This window comes from Muscardinus avellanarius, assembly GCF_963383645.1.
Source record: "Muscardinus avellanarius genome assembly, chromosome: 8".
Lineage (NCBI taxonomy): Eukaryota > Metazoa > Chordata > Mammalia > Rodentia > Gliridae > Muscardinus > Muscardinus avellanarius.
The window spans coordinates 24330254-24348563 of NC_137794.1; the positions used below are offsets into that span (position 1 = coordinate 24330254).

At 34.7% G+C, this 18310-nt stretch overlaps 1 protein-coding gene across 1 annotated transcript in view; it reads left to right on the forward strand.

Annotated features, from left to right (window-relative positions):
* The window catches only part of ADGRB3 (adhesion G protein-coupled receptor B3), a gene marked incomplete at both ends in the record, with an annotated part of 810263 nt that overhangs the window by 464029 nt on the left and 327924 nt on the right, over positions 1–18310 (forward strand). Inside the window, one exon of the mRNA XM_080699695.1 lies at positions 11047–11090. Coding sequence (XP_080555821.1) covers positions 11047–11090 — 44 coding nt within the window. The remainder of the gene's footprint in view (positions 1–11046; positions 11091–18310) is intronic.

Sequence of the window (18310 nt, forward strand, 5' to 3'; positions counted from 1 at the left end):
TACAAAGATATTTTCTATATGCTGATTTAGTTTAATTTCATTGAAGAGAGAGTTTAAAAAGCCTATAGGGAATTATAACAATCTTAGCTAGAAATGCAAAGACTGAAATTAATTAAAATAAACTAAAATTTCATTATATCTCTTCCCTTTTAACTCAGGGCTACACTCCCAGACCTATTTTTTATATTCTTTTATTTGGAAACAGGGTCTCTTAAGCCAGCCTGGCTGGCTTGGAACCTGCCTTCCAAGTGCGGGTATTACAAGCGTGCGCCACCACACCCGGCTCATCTCTTTACTTTTAAAATTACATTTATCTCTTAACTTTGATTCATTTGAAGAGTATTCTAATGTTATGCCTCCTGAAAGCTCTTGGTGATTTTTATGGAAAAGTCTTGAAATACTAACCAAACAAGATTGATGGCTCTGCCAACAGCTGAAATTGAGATAGAAATTGTTCTCTATCTACACTTTTTTGTTATATCCTAAATTCCTAAACTTCAGTAAGCACCCTCAAATTTCAAATTTTGTATATTTTTTATTTGTAGTGCATAGTTGATATTCTCAAAAAGGATTTTGGAATAATTTTGTTGTTGGAACAGGGATTGGCAAATATTTTTCAGTAGAGTTGTATAGTATTTTTGGCATCAGTCACTGGTGCTCAACTATATTGTTATAGTATAGAAATAGCCAGACAAGCTATAAACAGCAAGGCATACTTCTGTCCCAATAAATTTTTACTTAAAAAATAGGTGGCAGTTCAGAGTAAATCCATGGGTAAAAACCCTGTTGGACCTGAGACTGGGCAGAACAATAATCCCTTCAATGTTTTCATTCTAACCTTTGGAACCTACAGATATGTTACTACATGTAAAAAAAAAAAACAAATTTTTGTATTACACATCAAACAGGATGTGTAATACATGTGTATTAAATGTCAAAAAAAAACCAAAAAACTTCCTGAGTGGTACGATACCTCCTGTGGTACAATTAAGGATAAGGACTTTGAGATGAGGAAAGTTTTATTTGAGTAGATCCAGTCTAAATACATGAGCTCTTAAATGTAGAAAGCTTGTGGTTAAGAGAGTGGCAATTTAAGAATGACTCAACCTGCCACACCTGTCTTTGAAGCCTAACAAAGAGAGCCATAAACTAAGGCATGCAGACCTTCTTAACAGCTGATAACAATCCCTGATTGCTAACCAGGAAGTGGAGCCCTTAGTCCTACTACTACAAGGAACTATAAGCAGATTCCTTTCCATATCCTGCAGAAAGGAATGCAGCCCTACCAACACTTGGATTTCAATTTTATAAAACACTTAAGTAGAGACTTAAGTAGAGATCCAGCTGAGCTCGCTTGACTTTGACCTATGTAAACTGGGAGATAAAAAAAAAAAAATTGTGCTTCTGCGGGGTGTGGTGGCACAGGCTTTTAATCCCTGCGCTTGGGAGGTGGAGACAGGAGGATCGCACAGGTTCGTTGCCAGCTGCGCTGGCTTAAGAGACCCTGTTTCCAAATTTAAAAAAAAAGTATAAAAAGCGGTCTGGGAGTGTAGCCTGGAGGTAGAAGGGTTTCCAGGAACCCCAGTACCACCAAAAAAAAAAAAAAAAAAAAAAAAAAGTGCTTTCCTGTGCTGTTATGTTTGTGGTAATTTGTTACAGCAGGGATGAAAATTGAATACACTCTGCATTGGAGCATTACAAAATTAATTTTAAGATGATGAAAACAATATATACATATACACTAATAGTATCATTTTTAATCAGATGTGCTACAAACCAATAATATATTAATCAATGGAAATCATTTACCAACTATAAAAGTACATTTTGTCCTGATTATTATTATGCAAGTGCTTTAGGAACTTGATTAAAGGAATAAGCAGATAATGAGAGTGGTTACTGTAAAGGGATAGGAAGATATTGGTGGTGATTGGAGGATGTCCTGCGACAGTATCACCTAGGCACAGGTGCTAGATGTGAGGCACAGCCCTGATGTCTGCAGATTTGGGACAATTTGGAAAAACCTTTCTACATTCAGCTGATAGACTATCTCAGTGGAAATCATCCCTTCTTGTCCTCATCTGCTACAAACTCATTTAATTATCGTTAGGAAACATTATGATACCCTCTTGATTGCAAAAGAAAAAGCCCTAACTTGCAAGCTATATGAAATCTAGTAATTTAAATTTCTCTATTGAAGTTGTTTGCTACTTGAACTCATAGGAAACACTTGGACAGTTTTTAGCCCCTAGAATATTCATCTGTTTACTGAGAGGCACACCATTCTCTCTGCAGCCATTGTTGGAAATGAGATAGTCATATAGGGGTAAACCACTCCAAAACACATCGTGTGGGAGCAATGACTTTCTTTCTTGAAGGATGAATATATAAAAAAATTCCTAATTATGGTTCTACTTTTTACTGCTTCCCACATGACAAATAGACAGTATTCATCAGGAAATAATGAGCATTCAGGTTAGTGATATATTTCAGAAATTAGAGAAGCAAGCTATTATCACATCCATAAAAATAGTGTCATCTGGTTAATGTGGGCTACTGTGTAATTTAGCAGAGTCTGAATTAAGTATATGTTCTCTCTTTAGGTTCCAATTAATAGCCACCAATTCCCTGAGATTAGTGATGTAACATGGGTCTAATTCCAACTGATAAAACAATATTCTGCATTTCTCGCTCTCTCTTTTTTTCTTTGGGGGGTACTGGAGATGGAACCCAGGGTCTTTGTACCTCTGAGCTACAACCCCAGCCCTATTTTTTAGACTTTTTTATTTTTGAAACAGGGTCTTACTGAGTTGCAAAGGGCCTCGCTAAGTAGCTGAGGCTGTCTGAGAACCGGGATCCTCTAGTCTCAGCTTCTGGAATGCTGGGATTACAAGTGTGCATGCCATCCTGCCCAGCTTACATTTCTCTCTTTAATCATCTTTATGTTATTCTTCTTTGGCTAAATCCAGCTGTTTCTTTTCCACCTCTTTGGTTTAGCTGGTCCATAATGTAATGCTTTCTATAGAATCCTCACTTATACTCCTAAAAATACAGGTTTGGCAATTCATCCTCCAGCTATGGAGGAATGGGCTTCAAGGAAACCTGTCCATTATCAGTAACTTTGTTCTCTACTGATTATTTCTACTGAGAGAAATACCCTAAAACTCAAAGTGTGACCTTTCCACATTTCCCAACTGCATTATCTGTGTGAAGCCATATTTTCTTCATACACTTCAACCAAAACAGTAAAGATTGAACAGATCCTGGTGTCTTCTGTCAAGCTAGACATTGAATATATTTGCAAAAATATAAAATGATACCATTGTTATCATTTTATTTTTATTTTGTGAAATGTAATTATCTTCTATAAAATATAAAAAGAACACAACATTGCATTCTCAATGAGGCTCTTTAGACTTCAGGTACATGATAACTATAACCCCCCAAAAAAGAAAAGGAGAGAAAGAGAAAGACTCAGATTTAGTTCTTTCTAAGTATTATTTTAAATTCTAAAACATGAAATAGTATTTATGATAACTCTGAAAACAGGTTTGGAGAAGAATATTCAAGAACCCATTTTCTACTGTTAAGTATCATGACATATTTTCCAAATACATCATTCCCTTGGTTATTATACTATACTTTTAGGGACTTTGAAGCTGTTTTTCTGCTAAAAGAATCCTGAAAGGGTTCCTTCTGACCATCTTTTAGTAACTTGGCATAGATTTGACTGTGGACACTTGTTTCCATGAGTTTTTTTTTTTTTTATGTGTCCTTTCTCAAGTTGTATTAAAATTATAAACTAGATATGAGTTAGTCTTTTGCAGATCAGGTAAGTTATGCTGGAAATGTTCTTGGGAAATCCCCAAAATCTACTTGTACAATTATATCTAAGAATTAAATCTTACTGGAAAATAAAGCTCAAGAAAATTCAGTTTGTTTGTTGTTATCGTTGTTGTTTTGATGGTAGTGATGGAAATTGAACCCAAGTTCTTGCAGGTGCTAAGCATATGCTCGGCCTGGTCATTTTTATGTGATGCTTGGTTGTCTAAAAGACTATTAGAGTCAGCATAGTCAGATGAAGTCTTTCCCTCTCCACACCCCAGAAGTCAATGTCCAATTTACTGAATGATGTGACAGGAAGAGTCATCCAGAGACATCTGGCTCAGAGCACTGGGAATGTTAAATAGTTAAGACGAAATCATTGCCCTTCTTCATTGTCCTCATTCCTGTCTCTGTGCCCACTCTGCCTCCAAGGCAAGAGATTATTTTTGTCTTGAGAGGGCTATGAAAGGTACAATAAAGCTATGAAGTTTTCAGATGAGTAATTCACTATAGCATATGAATACTGAGCATTTCTAAATTTTAATAAAACACAATAACCATATTATTTCTTTTAAATTTCATTTTAATTGACAAATAATAATTGTATATTTTCATGGAGTACAGAGTGATACACTGCTATATGTTTACAAATTCGATGATTAACTCAGGCTAATTAACTCATCCATCACCTCACAAAGTTTCAGTGAGATAAGAATAATAAATGAGCTTTAGTGATCTATTGCACAAAATGGTGACTATAATAAAGATTAAAATCTTATACAGTTCAAAATTGCTAAATGGGAAGATTGTAAAGGTTTTCACCATGTTGTGTGTGTGTCTTCAATTGTGATTCTCCCAATTGGATGTGGATTAAAAATTATAAAGGGTAGAAAGAGGAGTTATTAAAATGCACATTCTTGGGTTTATCCCCAATCTCAAAATTCTTGGAATCAAGGAATGTAGACATTTTATTTGTTTATTTGCCACTGGGAATTGAACACAGGGGCTTTCTATCTCTAAGCTACACTGCCAGACATTTTTATTTTGAAACAGGATCGCCCTAAGTTTGCCCAGGTTCTCACTAAATTGCTGAGGCTGGCCTCAAACCTGCAATCTTCTTGTCTGGGCTTTTCAAGTACAGAGTACTGGGATTACAGGTGTGCACCACCACACCTGGCTCTAAATCTATGCTTTAAATAATTATGCTTGTTGATTTTAGAGTACATCAAGAGAAAATGCTTTGAACATTATCAGATAGCAAGTGTGTGATTAAGATAGCATGTGAATTTATTTAAAACTTAAAACACTATGAAAATGTTTAAAGAATTTGGCCATTATTCACTTTTATTGTAACTTTATTCTTATATTTTCTATACCCAAATCTATTCATATCTCTGTTCAGGTTATTAAGGCTTATTTATTAATGGCTCCTTCCCAGTGTACATCTACTTCCCCAGTCTTACCTGCTCACTGTGGTTTATTTTTCATTATGGCACCTACTACCATCTAGCATAGTATATATTTACTTGCTAACTTTTTAAGTTTTTGTTTTCTCTCTCTGTCCTCCTCACTCTAGTGAAATTAATGAAGCAGAGAATTCATTTTCTTCAACCCTGTTTCAAAGTACCTCAGAGAGTACTTAAAGTGTCATAGGTGCTCACTAAATGGTTTTCATTTAAATGAAAAAATGAATGAATTAACTTGTTTTGATCATCTTCTTTTCACTTTCTTCTGATTTTGTGAGAATATTTTACCCTAATGAGTTATATTTTCCCCATAGGGGAGGTATATTTAGAAGAGAGTTTTGAAAGAATTAAAATGAATTTAATTATGAATGGCAGAGTTGAACCATTGAGAGCCAGGGTTAGACAGGATGTCCAAATCCCTATTTTATTAATAGGAAAACAGAAAAGATATGCGGACCATGGAAAGAGATAATCACTTCCATAGGCATTATCAAAGCTGGTGATATTTTCTATTAAATAATACACTGGGTTGATTGACACTGGAAACAGAAGTAAAAGAAAATACGAAGCATGCTCTAAAGTAATGCATGGCACACCTATGGTAATTAGGACACTCGGGTTATGGCGCATTTTTAAAAAGCTTAAGGAAGTGATTAAAAATGCCGGGTGTGATGGCGCACACTTGTAATCCCCATGCTTGGGAGGCAGAGACAGGAGGATCGCGCAGGTTCGAAGCCAGCTGCGCGCACTGGCTTAGGAGAGACCCTGTTTCCAAATTTTTTTTTTAAATGTAAAAATAGGTCTGGGAGTGTAGCCCGGAGGTAGAAGGGCTTCCAGGAACCCCAGTACCACCAAAAAAAAAAAAAAAAAATGTCTAACTTGGGTTGAATTTTTAGCAGAGCTAGAAGAGGCAGATTGTTTAGCTTGACAAAAACATGTTTGTCAAGGAAAATGTATCTCTTCCAAAAGTTTTCAAATACATGCAGTTTTAAAGTGTCAATTATATTGACATCTTGATAAATTAGTCTTTGTTTACCCATCTGTCCCGTTTACCTGACAACTTTTGTTTCCATAATTGAATGCATTTCTTGAATCTGCTCGTGTGGTCAGGTTCACAGCTCGCTTTTTCCCTCTTGCTCCTGTCATTACATTTTGCTACTGCTCTCTGTCCACCTTGCCATTTTGTGTCATTAATTTCCTGTAAGTTCCTCATAATGGACTTAGTAACAGAGAGTCTTTGAAAAAAGTATCGGAAGATTATAACAAATATTTTGCAACTAGTTTCTTAGCAAAACCATTTAGCCACATTGAGCCAGATATTTAAGTGTAGAGTTCATCATTGGTTTTTTTTGCTTTGTTTCTATCTCACACTCTCATTCTTTAAGTAACTAGGCTATCTAGGTACTAAGATTTCTTTAATTTTTTTCTCCTGGATGTTTTCTAAAGTTCAAATATTTAAATTATTGGCTTAAGTTCCCAGGCATTTGTATTTTGACTGTAGTGGAATAAATGTCCATTCCGGGGTATCTGAATGCTCTGTGCATCCCAGAATATATAATGAACTTAAGATAGAATGATGAGTATGGAGCCTATAATAATGCTCAAGTGATGGTACTTGGATTTCATGATGACAAGAGAGAAGCATGCAATAGGGCATGAGAGGTAAGGGGTTTAAGGCCAAGGATGAAGCTCAGTGTTGGTGAGTGTAGAAGGTAAAAGAAGCATTTCTGACTTTTACATTTTCATCTCAAGTTTCTTTAGGGACGGAAAAGGGAAAATCATATCTAAAAATTAAGTTTATGCTGTATTTTCTTTCTAATATTATTTGTTGTAACCTGCTATGAACAATAATTATAATATAAAATTATTTAAGCAGGTGTGTGTGTGTGTGTGTGTGTGTGTGTGTGTGTGTGTGTTTTACTGGGGATTGAACCCAGGGGCATTCTACTTCTAGCAATACCTCCAACCTTATTTTACTTTTTGGGTTGAAACAGGGTCTCAATACGTTGCTGAGAGCCTGACCTCAAACCTGTGATCCTCCTGTCTAGGCCTCAAAAAAGTATGCACCACCATGCTGGGTTCTGTATTGATTTATATAAATATTTAACTTACTAACTGGATTCAGAGAGTCTCTTGTCTCAGATTTCTCACCTACACTTGGTTTCTATACCCATGAAATGTGCACTACCATACCCTTCAATGTGGTGTTGTAAGGATATTATTGTCTTTAAAGTGCTCTGGACCTCTTTGGATAAATCCTTAGATAAATATAGCATGACATTATGATATAGAATTTTAGATATGTTCAGTATTTGTCAGAAAGTAAAAGCTATATGAAAAAAACCCAGGTAAAACCATATAGGATTTCATAAAATAGAGGAAGAAACCAGTTCGAAACACCATCCCATTCTTTATCACATGTTCACCCAGAAATGTTCCTTCTGTATGAAGAAAGTAAGACCTACTTCTTCCATGAAACTCACTCTAGCATAGACTGTCCTTTACTCAGGAAACTATTATTACTGACATTTACATTTCTATTGTGTTGTGATATAAACATTCTATTTGTAGGTTTCTTATCTACATCTACTATGATCTTGTTTCAGAGGAAGAATTGTGTTTATGTTCTAGGGGCACAGCATAGAGGTATGAGCATTTGATAAGAAGTAAAATACCTAGGATATATGGTCTTTGAGGGATTTTAGAAAATAATTGTGGTACTACAATATCAGAGTTAGTTCAGTGTACTAAATAGAATGAATAATAAATAAGGCTTGGATAGGTTTCATGAAAATTATGTTAATGATCTTAATTTTTCTTTCTTTCTTTTTTATTTTTTTGTGGGTCTGGAGATGGAACCCGGGGGCATTTGACTTACTAGCTATACCCCCTGCCCTATTTTTTATTCTTTATTTTGAAACCGGGTCTCACTGAGTTGCAGAGAGCCTCACTAAGTAACTGAGGCTGTCCGCGAACCGCGATCCTCCAGGTCTCAGCCTCCGGAATGCTGGGATTACAAGCGTGCGCCACCACGCCCGGCTTAATTATTTTTATTTCTAACAAAATTCTAGGTTGAACCTGACAACATTACGTAGCAAAGCATGGCTTACAGACTACCTAGATTTTCAGAGAGGTTGCTTTGCCAGATATACCTCAGTGGTTATCTACTTGCAATTGAAACTGAGGCCTGAGGGCTGGATCAAAGCTTGCTGGTGTGAGTGGAGCAAATCCAAGGTGAAGGTCTTGGACTTGGGAGTGGAGAAGGGAGCCAGTGGCCTGTTTCAGGACTACTCTTCAACTGTATTGCCTGTTGTTTACTTTTATCAATGACTTGGTTGGATGAGAACATACATAAACATGTTTATTTCTTAATCCTATAATATTGCAAAGCTTGAAAGCAGTAACGAATGTGTGGAATGTCAAAATCAGAATTTAGAAAGCTCCCAAGAGACTGCAGTGTATGAATAATACCTGTTAAAATGAGGAAAAGAATACAAAAGATCTGGTACAATTTTAGTTCACATAGCACTGCCTTTCTTTGGGCAGTTTGTACACAGAGTATGATTTCCCCAAGTGGACTTTAAGTGTGTGCTCCAGGAAATAAATGACACGGAGGATAAGGAAACCTGAAGTCAAGAGAATGTGGTTAGTGGATAGAAGAAGAGTCTTTGGGGACTTAAGTAAACAGTAGATATCTAAAGCTTTTGCATCAAGAATTAAGTGAGTTTCAATCGGCAAAGTAAAGCCCAATAAATGCAAGCAGGCAGATAGGAAGGTAACATTTTCCAATTATTAGAACTCTTCTAAACAGAATGTACCTGGGATAATCCCGTGTAAAAAGGCCATTCTGTCATCCTAAAGGTCATGCTAGATACTCAATAGTAATAATTATTGAGCGGAATAAAAATCCAATATGTTTTTCTTAAAATTTAATTAAATATGATCCTATTCAAATATGATCTTTTAATTAAGTAGATACTGAAAATCAACCAATTCTTTGGCAATGAACAGTTAATGCAACCACCTCTTTCCTACAGAAAGAACCAACTAGAAGGTAAAGGGGGAATGGTGGTGATTTCACACATGTATAATAGAGGATATTTTATTTAGCCATCAAGGAAATTCAAATCAAAACTATGCTGAGATTTCCTCTCATCTCTTTCAAAATAGCTGTCATTGAGAATACATATAAATGCTGTCAAGGATACAGAGAAGAAGGAACCCCTATACACTGCTGATGGGAATGTAAATTATTGCAACCACTATGGAAATCAGTTTGGAGATTCTTCAAAAGATAAAAATAGAACTACCCTATGATCCCGCTATACCAGTTCTTGGTATATACCTGAAGGAATTAGTCAATATAAAAGCACCTTCATACCCATGTTTAGCATAGCACAATTCACAAAAGCCAAGTTATGGAATCAACCGAGGTGTCCATCAATAGATGAATGAATAAAGAAAATATTATATATGTGTGTGTGTGTGTGTGTGTGTGTGTGTGTGTGTGTGTGTATTATTTAGTCATTAAGGCAAAATTATGTTATTTGCAGGAAAATAGATGGGGCTAGAGATCATCATGTTAGGCAAAATAAACCAGACTCAGAAAGACAAGTATACATGTTTTTTTCTCATATGTGATATCTAGAAAAAAAAGAAAGGATGATATGGAAGTAGAAAGGAGAGACTCTTCAATGAAGAGAAAGGGAAGAGGAGAGGGGGAAGGAAAGGTTAAGGCAAAGTAATTAGGGGGATATGGTCAAAGCATGTTATATGCATGTATGACTATGTCACAATGAAACCCATTATTGTGTATAATTAATATGCACTAATAAAAAAGAAACTCAAGAGAAAATACAGGGTGTTATTGTGATGAAAATATTGTATCAATATTTTGGTGTTCTTAAAGAAATTGGTACAACAATTAATATTTTAGAAAATAAATACAAATTTAAAATCATCAAAATATGGAGTTACAGTATATGAGAACTTCACTTTCAATTTGCAGCAGAACTAAGTACAGGATGTGACATTCAAAATAAAGGCATTGTTGCTCAGATGCAGTGGTACACTGCATCTCAATCTCAATACTATAATCTCAATGCTTGGGAGGGCAAAACAGAAGGATTACAGGTTCAAGGCCAGTCTCAACAACTTATCAAGACCCTCAAATTATTTCAGATTAAAAAATAAAATAGGGCTGGAGGTAGAATGCCCCTAGGTTTACTCCCCAGTACTTAAATAAATAAATAAATAAATAAATATTCATTGTTTTCATAGAATTTCACAAAATGAGTCACCAAATCAATAAGAAAGGAAATATAAAAAGTTGATTTAGAGTTTTTATTTGCTTTTTTATTATTTGTTTCTTATTGGTACATTGTAGCCATATATCTTAATGGAGTACAAGATGGTATAGGCATACATGCACACATCACTCATTTAGCCCTTCCCCAATTCCCACCCCATTCCCTCTCCCTCCTTCCTTCTCGTGTTTGGCCTAGTGACTGACGTAGATACATTTGTAAATGTACATCATCATCTACATAGGAGATTTCCCTTCCCACCCCTCCCATCCCCATCAGGTTGCTTTATTTGTTCATTTATGGCTTCTCCTTCTTTATCTAGAGTTCCTCCTATGACCCTTAAAACATCTTATTGCAGGAAATTCAGCCTTCTCTTTGCATTTCAAATAATTCTTAAAATTTTAAATGTATATATACAATGCACTTATTCTTTCTCTGTTTATTTTTAGGGCACTTTGAATCCCTATTGTGTGCTGTGGGATGACTCAAAAACGTAAGTGACAGATGTTTTCTTATATTATTTTGGAGTAAATATTCAATGCACAATAAATTATTTCAGATGCCTGTTAAGAGAAATATGTAAATTAGTGAGGTGCGAGTTATATGCAGGAAACATTCTATATTTTGGGTCTGCAGGACAGCATGAGGAATGTGTTGCATGTGATGATGTCATGAAGGCTACTTCTCAAGATGATTGCATTCCATAGTGTGTAAGGCACATGTGCATTCCAAGAGCATTTTTTTAAGCTCTGTTATCTTAGAATTATAAAATCTCTAATGCTATTTAAATTTCCTAGTAATTCAGTTTATAATTGCAGTCAAGCAACAATCTCTATGGACATTTAGCCCAAACATCACTTACATGACCTTGAATCCATTACCAGAGTAATGCAATGTTTATATGATCCTTCCAAATTGTATGGTTATAAAATCTTGAAGGATATTCAATTTACATTTACATATTTTATGAATTAATGCAAACAAGGAAATAATTATACTAAATAAGGATAAGTAATTCTTTTTATTTTTATTGTTGGTACAAGTAATTGCAATATATTTGATCAAACTCATTTTTATCTCATTGATAATTCTTTGACATTTTAATGTCTCAAAGGCAGAAAAAAAGCCATAGTTAAGTCTTAGACCTTAAAACATTATGGGTTACAAACTCTTTTGTTGTTGTTGTTTTGTTTTTTGTACATAGAGGGGAGATAAATATCAATCAATCTGAAAAGGTAATACTGTCATGTATACTCTGTCAGAGTGCCATGTCGTTAAGTTCTGTGTATTCAAAGAATTTTCCTGGTGATTTTTATCCTAAATATGATCTATATCTGAGCTTTTATGATGTTACTTTCTCGTACCAGAATCTAGAAGAGGGACCTTCTTAGATTTTCTAGGAAAGGAGCAAACCTCCCTGGCAATTTTTTGAGTCCTGGGGTACGCATATAATTTTAAACTACAATTTTTTTTTTTTTTTTTTTTTTTGCGGGTCTGGGGATGGAACCCAGAGGCATTTGACCTCCGAGCCATACCCCCTGCCCATTTTTTATTCTTTATTTTGAAACAGGGTCTCACTGAGTTGCAGAGGGCCTCATTAGGTAGCTGAGGCTGTCCACGAACCGCGATCCTCCAGTCTCGGCCTCCCAAATGCTGGGATTACAAGCGTGTGCCACCATGCCTGGTAAACTACAATTATTTTTATGTGGGTGAGAATTCAGTATTATTATGAATAATTTTTTGGTACAGATTCTGATATTTTAGGAATCCTGTCCTTCAAGGAACCCTAGTACCACAAATAGAGCCCCAACTTTATTTGTGATAATATGTGCTGATTGCCCTTACTGGTGCTATTATTTTTTTTTCTGTTTCAAATCCCATAGAAAAACTTAAAGTAGTAAATCTTTCCCAAGCTTTGCTTTCTTTGCCAATAGCTAGATAATACTTTGGTGGTATATTCTAAGGTCCTGCTTTGTGTGTTATAAAGCCAAGAAAAGGATAAAATTCTATTAAAATCTAACTGGTATTTTTTGTTCAATAAAAACATTCTATCTTAATCTCCTTATTATAGCAATTTAAATATCTCAGTTAATAATAACCAGCTTTGACTTAGTTTGTTAAAGCAGAAACGGTGTTTATCCAAACCAGGGAAAGTTTTAATTATTTCCAAATTCCTGTAGGATAATGATATTACAAGAAACATTCCCCTATTTTGTACCTTTGTTTCATTTGAAGACATATTGTTAAATCTAGAGTTATTGATGTTTGTGGTCAGTGTTAGCCTTAAAAATCAAGTAAAGTCTAATTTACCTAATATCTGCTGATAACATTTTTATCCATCACAAAGAACATATGTAGCTTTATAAAATTCAACTTTTAAGTTGTCCTTGAAGAAAACTATCCTGAGAGAGGATAGTTTGTTTCAAAGCAGATAATCTCAAGAGATCAATATATTTCATGTTTCCTTGATGTATCAGAAAAGTGATCAAAATGCTTTCACTGTGATAGTTCTGTGCCATCACACTTTTTACCAGATTGTTTTATCATTAATATCATTTTTCCATGAAAGTTATTAAAAATGAAGGTTAAGACAATTTTATTTCTTTCTTTACATCTTTTCTGCCATTTTGGTCATGTTTCATGATAATATACATGACAGTTTTACTTCTGTGATTATACTATTAAGTATACTTAATGGTGGAGAGATGATACTACTTTTTTAATGTAGAAAAGAGCTGACTTAAATGACATTTTTAATATTGTATAAATAAAGACAAAGTTATAAGTTGTGTTTTCTTAATACTTGTACTGGTACGTCGTAATTATACATCAGAGTGAAGTTCAAAGTGCTGTAAGCATCCATGAACACATCATTTGGTGTGTTTCCTTCTACATTTCACCACCCTGTGCCCTCCTTCTACATGTTAGTGAGATTGGTGGTAATGCCTTCCTGTGTGGACATGACACTATTTAAAATATTCCCTTCCTCAAAGCCTCCTTTTCTCCTCCTGTCCTCCCTCTCCCAATCTTCTTCCACTATCTTGCTGGACTCTCACCTAATTTATCTCAAGTTTTTTTGGCTTCCTATTTTCCTCCTATTTCCTTGATTTTGGTTTATCAAGTTTCCATACTTCTTAATATTTTTAAAGTATTTTAATTACAAAAGCAATGCATGAGTATATTTTACTTGTAAAATGTTAAAACATACAGTTAAAGAAAAAGTCCCAATGATCATCATCACCTTGGGTCTTCACATCCACCTCTATATCCAAGGTCATCTCTATGTATATTTTATTGTGAATAATTTCTGACATTCATTTATACATTTATATATATAATATATAATCAATATATATATCAGCATTCCTTTCACATAAATATCATATTATATTTAATATTTTGCAACCTCAATTTTAAATTCAAAATATGTCTTGAAAAAGTTTTAATATCTTTTATATTTGACTACCTGTGTGCCATTCCTGTATCTGCTGCATTGTATGGGTATATCAAAATCAGCCTAGTATTCAATGAGAGCTAATGAAGAAGGTTCTAATTTATTTCATTCTGTAAATCATTTCTGTGTTCCTCCTGTAAATGTCCATGATCACTTATATCATAGTTTGACTCTCTTATTATCTGCGTATCACCCTATTTTATATTCTTCAAGGCAGACCGTCCTACTCTCTTATTTGTTTACTTTTCATCTGTCTTTGCCACTAAGAAATGACCACAATAAGAAGGATGTTTTATGTTTCTTATTTATCACTGCACTTTTATGACTTCTATACTTGTATATTGTATACATCCGGCAGATGCAGCGAGCTCTGCATGAAGATGCTTTGCCTATTTCCCAGCTATCTGTTTTTAAGAATTTTTCTCATATGCATTTGGTCAGTTGACAAATATTTCTAGTAGTTATTAACCTAATATTAGGAATTCAAAGGGAAGTTACTCCAACTTGTCATAAATAATTTTATTTCTAAGGGTAATCTTACCTAATAATCTCAAAACAGAGTTATTTTATTTCCTTCTTATGAAGCATAACAGTTTTAGACAAGTGTATATATATTTTATTTGCTTTGGCTCACTAATTAACAGATGTCAAAAATATTTAATCATATATGACCCATGAAATAAGTTGCCAATAACTTCAAAATGAGTTTATTTAGAGTAGGAGAAATACTTCTCTTTAAATATTTTCTTTTAAAGTGTCTTAGAAAGTTATTATTTGAGTGATTTAGAGTGTGCACATTTTTAGCTACTCTAAATTTGGGTGTTTAGTATTGAAATATGTGGGTGACCTGTAATCTGTCCTTTAAATTTTCCTATAGACTTTCTGCATGATGCCATCCACCTGATACTCTCAGGTTTATGAGAGATCACGTTTGTTTAAAAAAAAAAAAGTGTTCTTGTTTTAGTTACCTGAGTTTTCATTGAGAATTCTTACCCATTGCTTAACTGTTGTTGGACAGTTTTATCAATATGTTTGTAATTTTATTTGAAGACAAAAGCTTTTAGGACTGAACTTTCCCACTTTTCTTCACTTCAAATTGATTTATTGGGAGCAGCACAATTCACATCTTGACCCAGAAAGACACTGGGTCGTTTTATCTTAAAGCTAAATGCTTGAGTTAAAGTCGTTTCACCTCCTTTGCTTCCATTTGCTTTATTTCTTCATACCCAGGACATCTTCCCTTCCTTTTGTCATTCACAGTGGAAGTCTCCATTTCATTTACTTCTGAGGTAACTCCCCAGTCTTATCTTATCATTCAAGGGGCTGTTATTTTCTCCTGTCTCTGGATGACTGACATGCCTATTCATTAGACACATTATACTTATACCCAAAGAAAAAAAATCTGTTACTATTAGAAATTCAGAGCAATTGTACAAAGCATTACTCTTACTGGACAGCCAACCTTTTCCTTCTAGGGAATAACCACATGGTACAGTTCTTTAACAAGACTATTTAAACTGAGATGGAATAGAGAAAAACTTAAATAAACAGAAATTAATTTTCCTTCAATTATAAGAAAAAAGTAAGAAGAATAAGGTAAGGTTTCTTGTTGGGTACATTATTCAACAGTTAATGTAGAAAATAGAGCAAAAACATCTATGCAAAATAATGTGATGATATTATTTGAGAGGGCAGGTCTGAAAGAATTCTTTATGGACTTGAAGTATCCTGTCTGGATTCTGTATTTATTTCAATTTTTTAGCCACAATGAAGAAAGAAAGTATGTATTCAAAGTAGCATATTGATAGCCAAAACTCTGTTGGACCACTACTTCCAGAATTTCCTGGTGCTTCAATTTATTTGTATTTTTATTGGTATATTGTAATTATGCATCGTAATCTGAGTCTATTATTCTATTCAAATAATAGAAACAAATATGCATATAGCACTTGGTGTGTTTCCCTCTAAATACGGCTATTCCCTCCCCCTCCCTTATACTGAAAGACCCCCGCAGAGGGGAGACCCTCAAGCCTTGGGATTAGCGATGCCAAGTACCCACGAGAAACTTTACCTTGATGCAAAAGCAAAAGGTTTATTAAGAAGCCAGTGCGCACTGGGATCGTCTCATGACTCACACAGGAGCTGAGATCGACCCCGAGTGCTAGGGACTGGGATTAATTATAGGGAAAAATCACAAGCTGGGGAGGGGGGTGGGCCGGATTACATACGTCAAAGGAAAATTACAAAATCATTTAAAAAGCACAATCTGGGGTCAAACGTTGGACAAGATACTAGGTGTGTCCATCTTGTAGTCAGCAGATTTCTGGAACAAGGCGGGCTGACCTGGGGGTCACACTGACCTGGGGGTCACACATTTTTTATCACTGTTCCCTTAATCATGATATTTCCTAAGCTTGTACTTTTCAAACTGCAGCAGAAATATATCCTAAGCTTCCACTTTTAACCCGTAGCAGAAAGATTTCTCAAATCTGCACTTTAACAGAAATGAGGAACTATTTGCTATGCATTTGGCTAGTTGCTAGGGGCTTTATAATTTTTCATTAGGGTCTTACAATAAAATACTGAAATTGGTATTGATAATTTCACATATGATCATGGCATCATTTGAACTGTTTCCTTCATTATGTCTCCCTCTCCTCTTCCCACCTGCCTCCACTATTCTACTACTATCTGCCCTCCTTTATTTATTTATTTTTTGTGTGTGTGTGGGTCTGGGGATGGGACCCAGAGGCATTCAACCTCCAAGCTATACCCCCTGCCCAATTTTTTATTCTTTTATTTTGAAACAGGGTCTCACTGAGTTGCAGAGGGCCTCACTAAGTAGCTGAGGCTGTCTGCGAACCACGATCCTCTGGTCTCAGCCTCCCAAATGCTGGGATTACAAGCATGCGCCACCATGCCCGGCTTATCTGCCCTCCTTTATCTAAAGTCCGTTGTGTTTTCTAATCTCTCTCTAGTTTTCACATAGGAGAGAAAACATGTGCTTTTTACTTTCTCTGACTGTCTAATCTCACTTTTTATAATATTCTCTAGTTTAATCCATTTTCTTGAAAATTATATAATTTTGTTTTCTTTATGGCGAAGTAAAATTCATTGTATATATGATTTGTAAAAAAAAAAAAAAAGTCAGGAAGTTTTATCATTGTATTGCACATATTGGTCTGAGAAAAAACCCTAAAAATCTAACTGAGTAAGTCATGATAGTCAGTATTTTGGGAAGAAGCCATAAGATTATTTGACAAACAGGTGATGTTCAGAGTTCCAAGTTAGCACTGTTCTGTGCAACCTCGTAGGCTATGTCCTGGGTGTCAACATGTTCTATATTACTGTCTGGTTCCCAAGATCAAGTTGGCTTCTCTGTAGATGGAGTAGTAGGAAGTATCCATGCTGGCTGCACTTGATGTAATGCTACCTCAGTGAGTATAGTTATAACCTGGGTGAATAACTGAAGAAACAGTTAAAATAAATTTTTGGAGTTTTCATCTAAGGCACAAAACCTCTCCTTATTAATTTGGGTCTAATTACCAATTCTTTTTTCCCACCTTCATGAATTTTATTTATTTATTTTTAATTTTTTTTTATTGGTGCACTGTATTCATACATCATAATGGGATTTTAAAAAATAACTTTTGTAGACATACATGCACACATCACCCAGTTAGCCCCTACCCGATCACCACCCCGTTCCCTCCCTATCCCTCCTTCCCATGCTTGGCTTAGTGGTTGACATCTAATATTATAGCATTTTATCAAAAATTAACAATGCTAATCACACATAACAGTTTCATTTGTCTGATACTAAGCTTTTGATGACTTAAAGATAACATTTCAATATTTCTTTTTGCTTTCTTTCTTACCAGAGAATATTTTTTTCTTTTTTTTTTTTTTAGGTGACACTATCATACATTTATTTATTTATTTTTCAGAAAAAATTTATCCTAATATGGAATATGGACTCTAGATACACAATCTCGAAAAAGAACAAAGATAGAAGATGTATATTTTCTGATTTCAAACCATATAAAGCTACAATAATTGAAACAGTGTAGTACTGTTTAAAAGGCAGATATATAAACCATTGGAGTTAAATAAAAGCCTAGAGATAAATTCTTCCATATATTGTCAAGTTATTTTTGACAAGGTTTCCACAAATATTTGGTGGAGGAAATAATAATCTTTTAACTAAATATTGTTGAAAAATAATCCTTACATGAAAAAGAATAAAATTGGACCCTTAC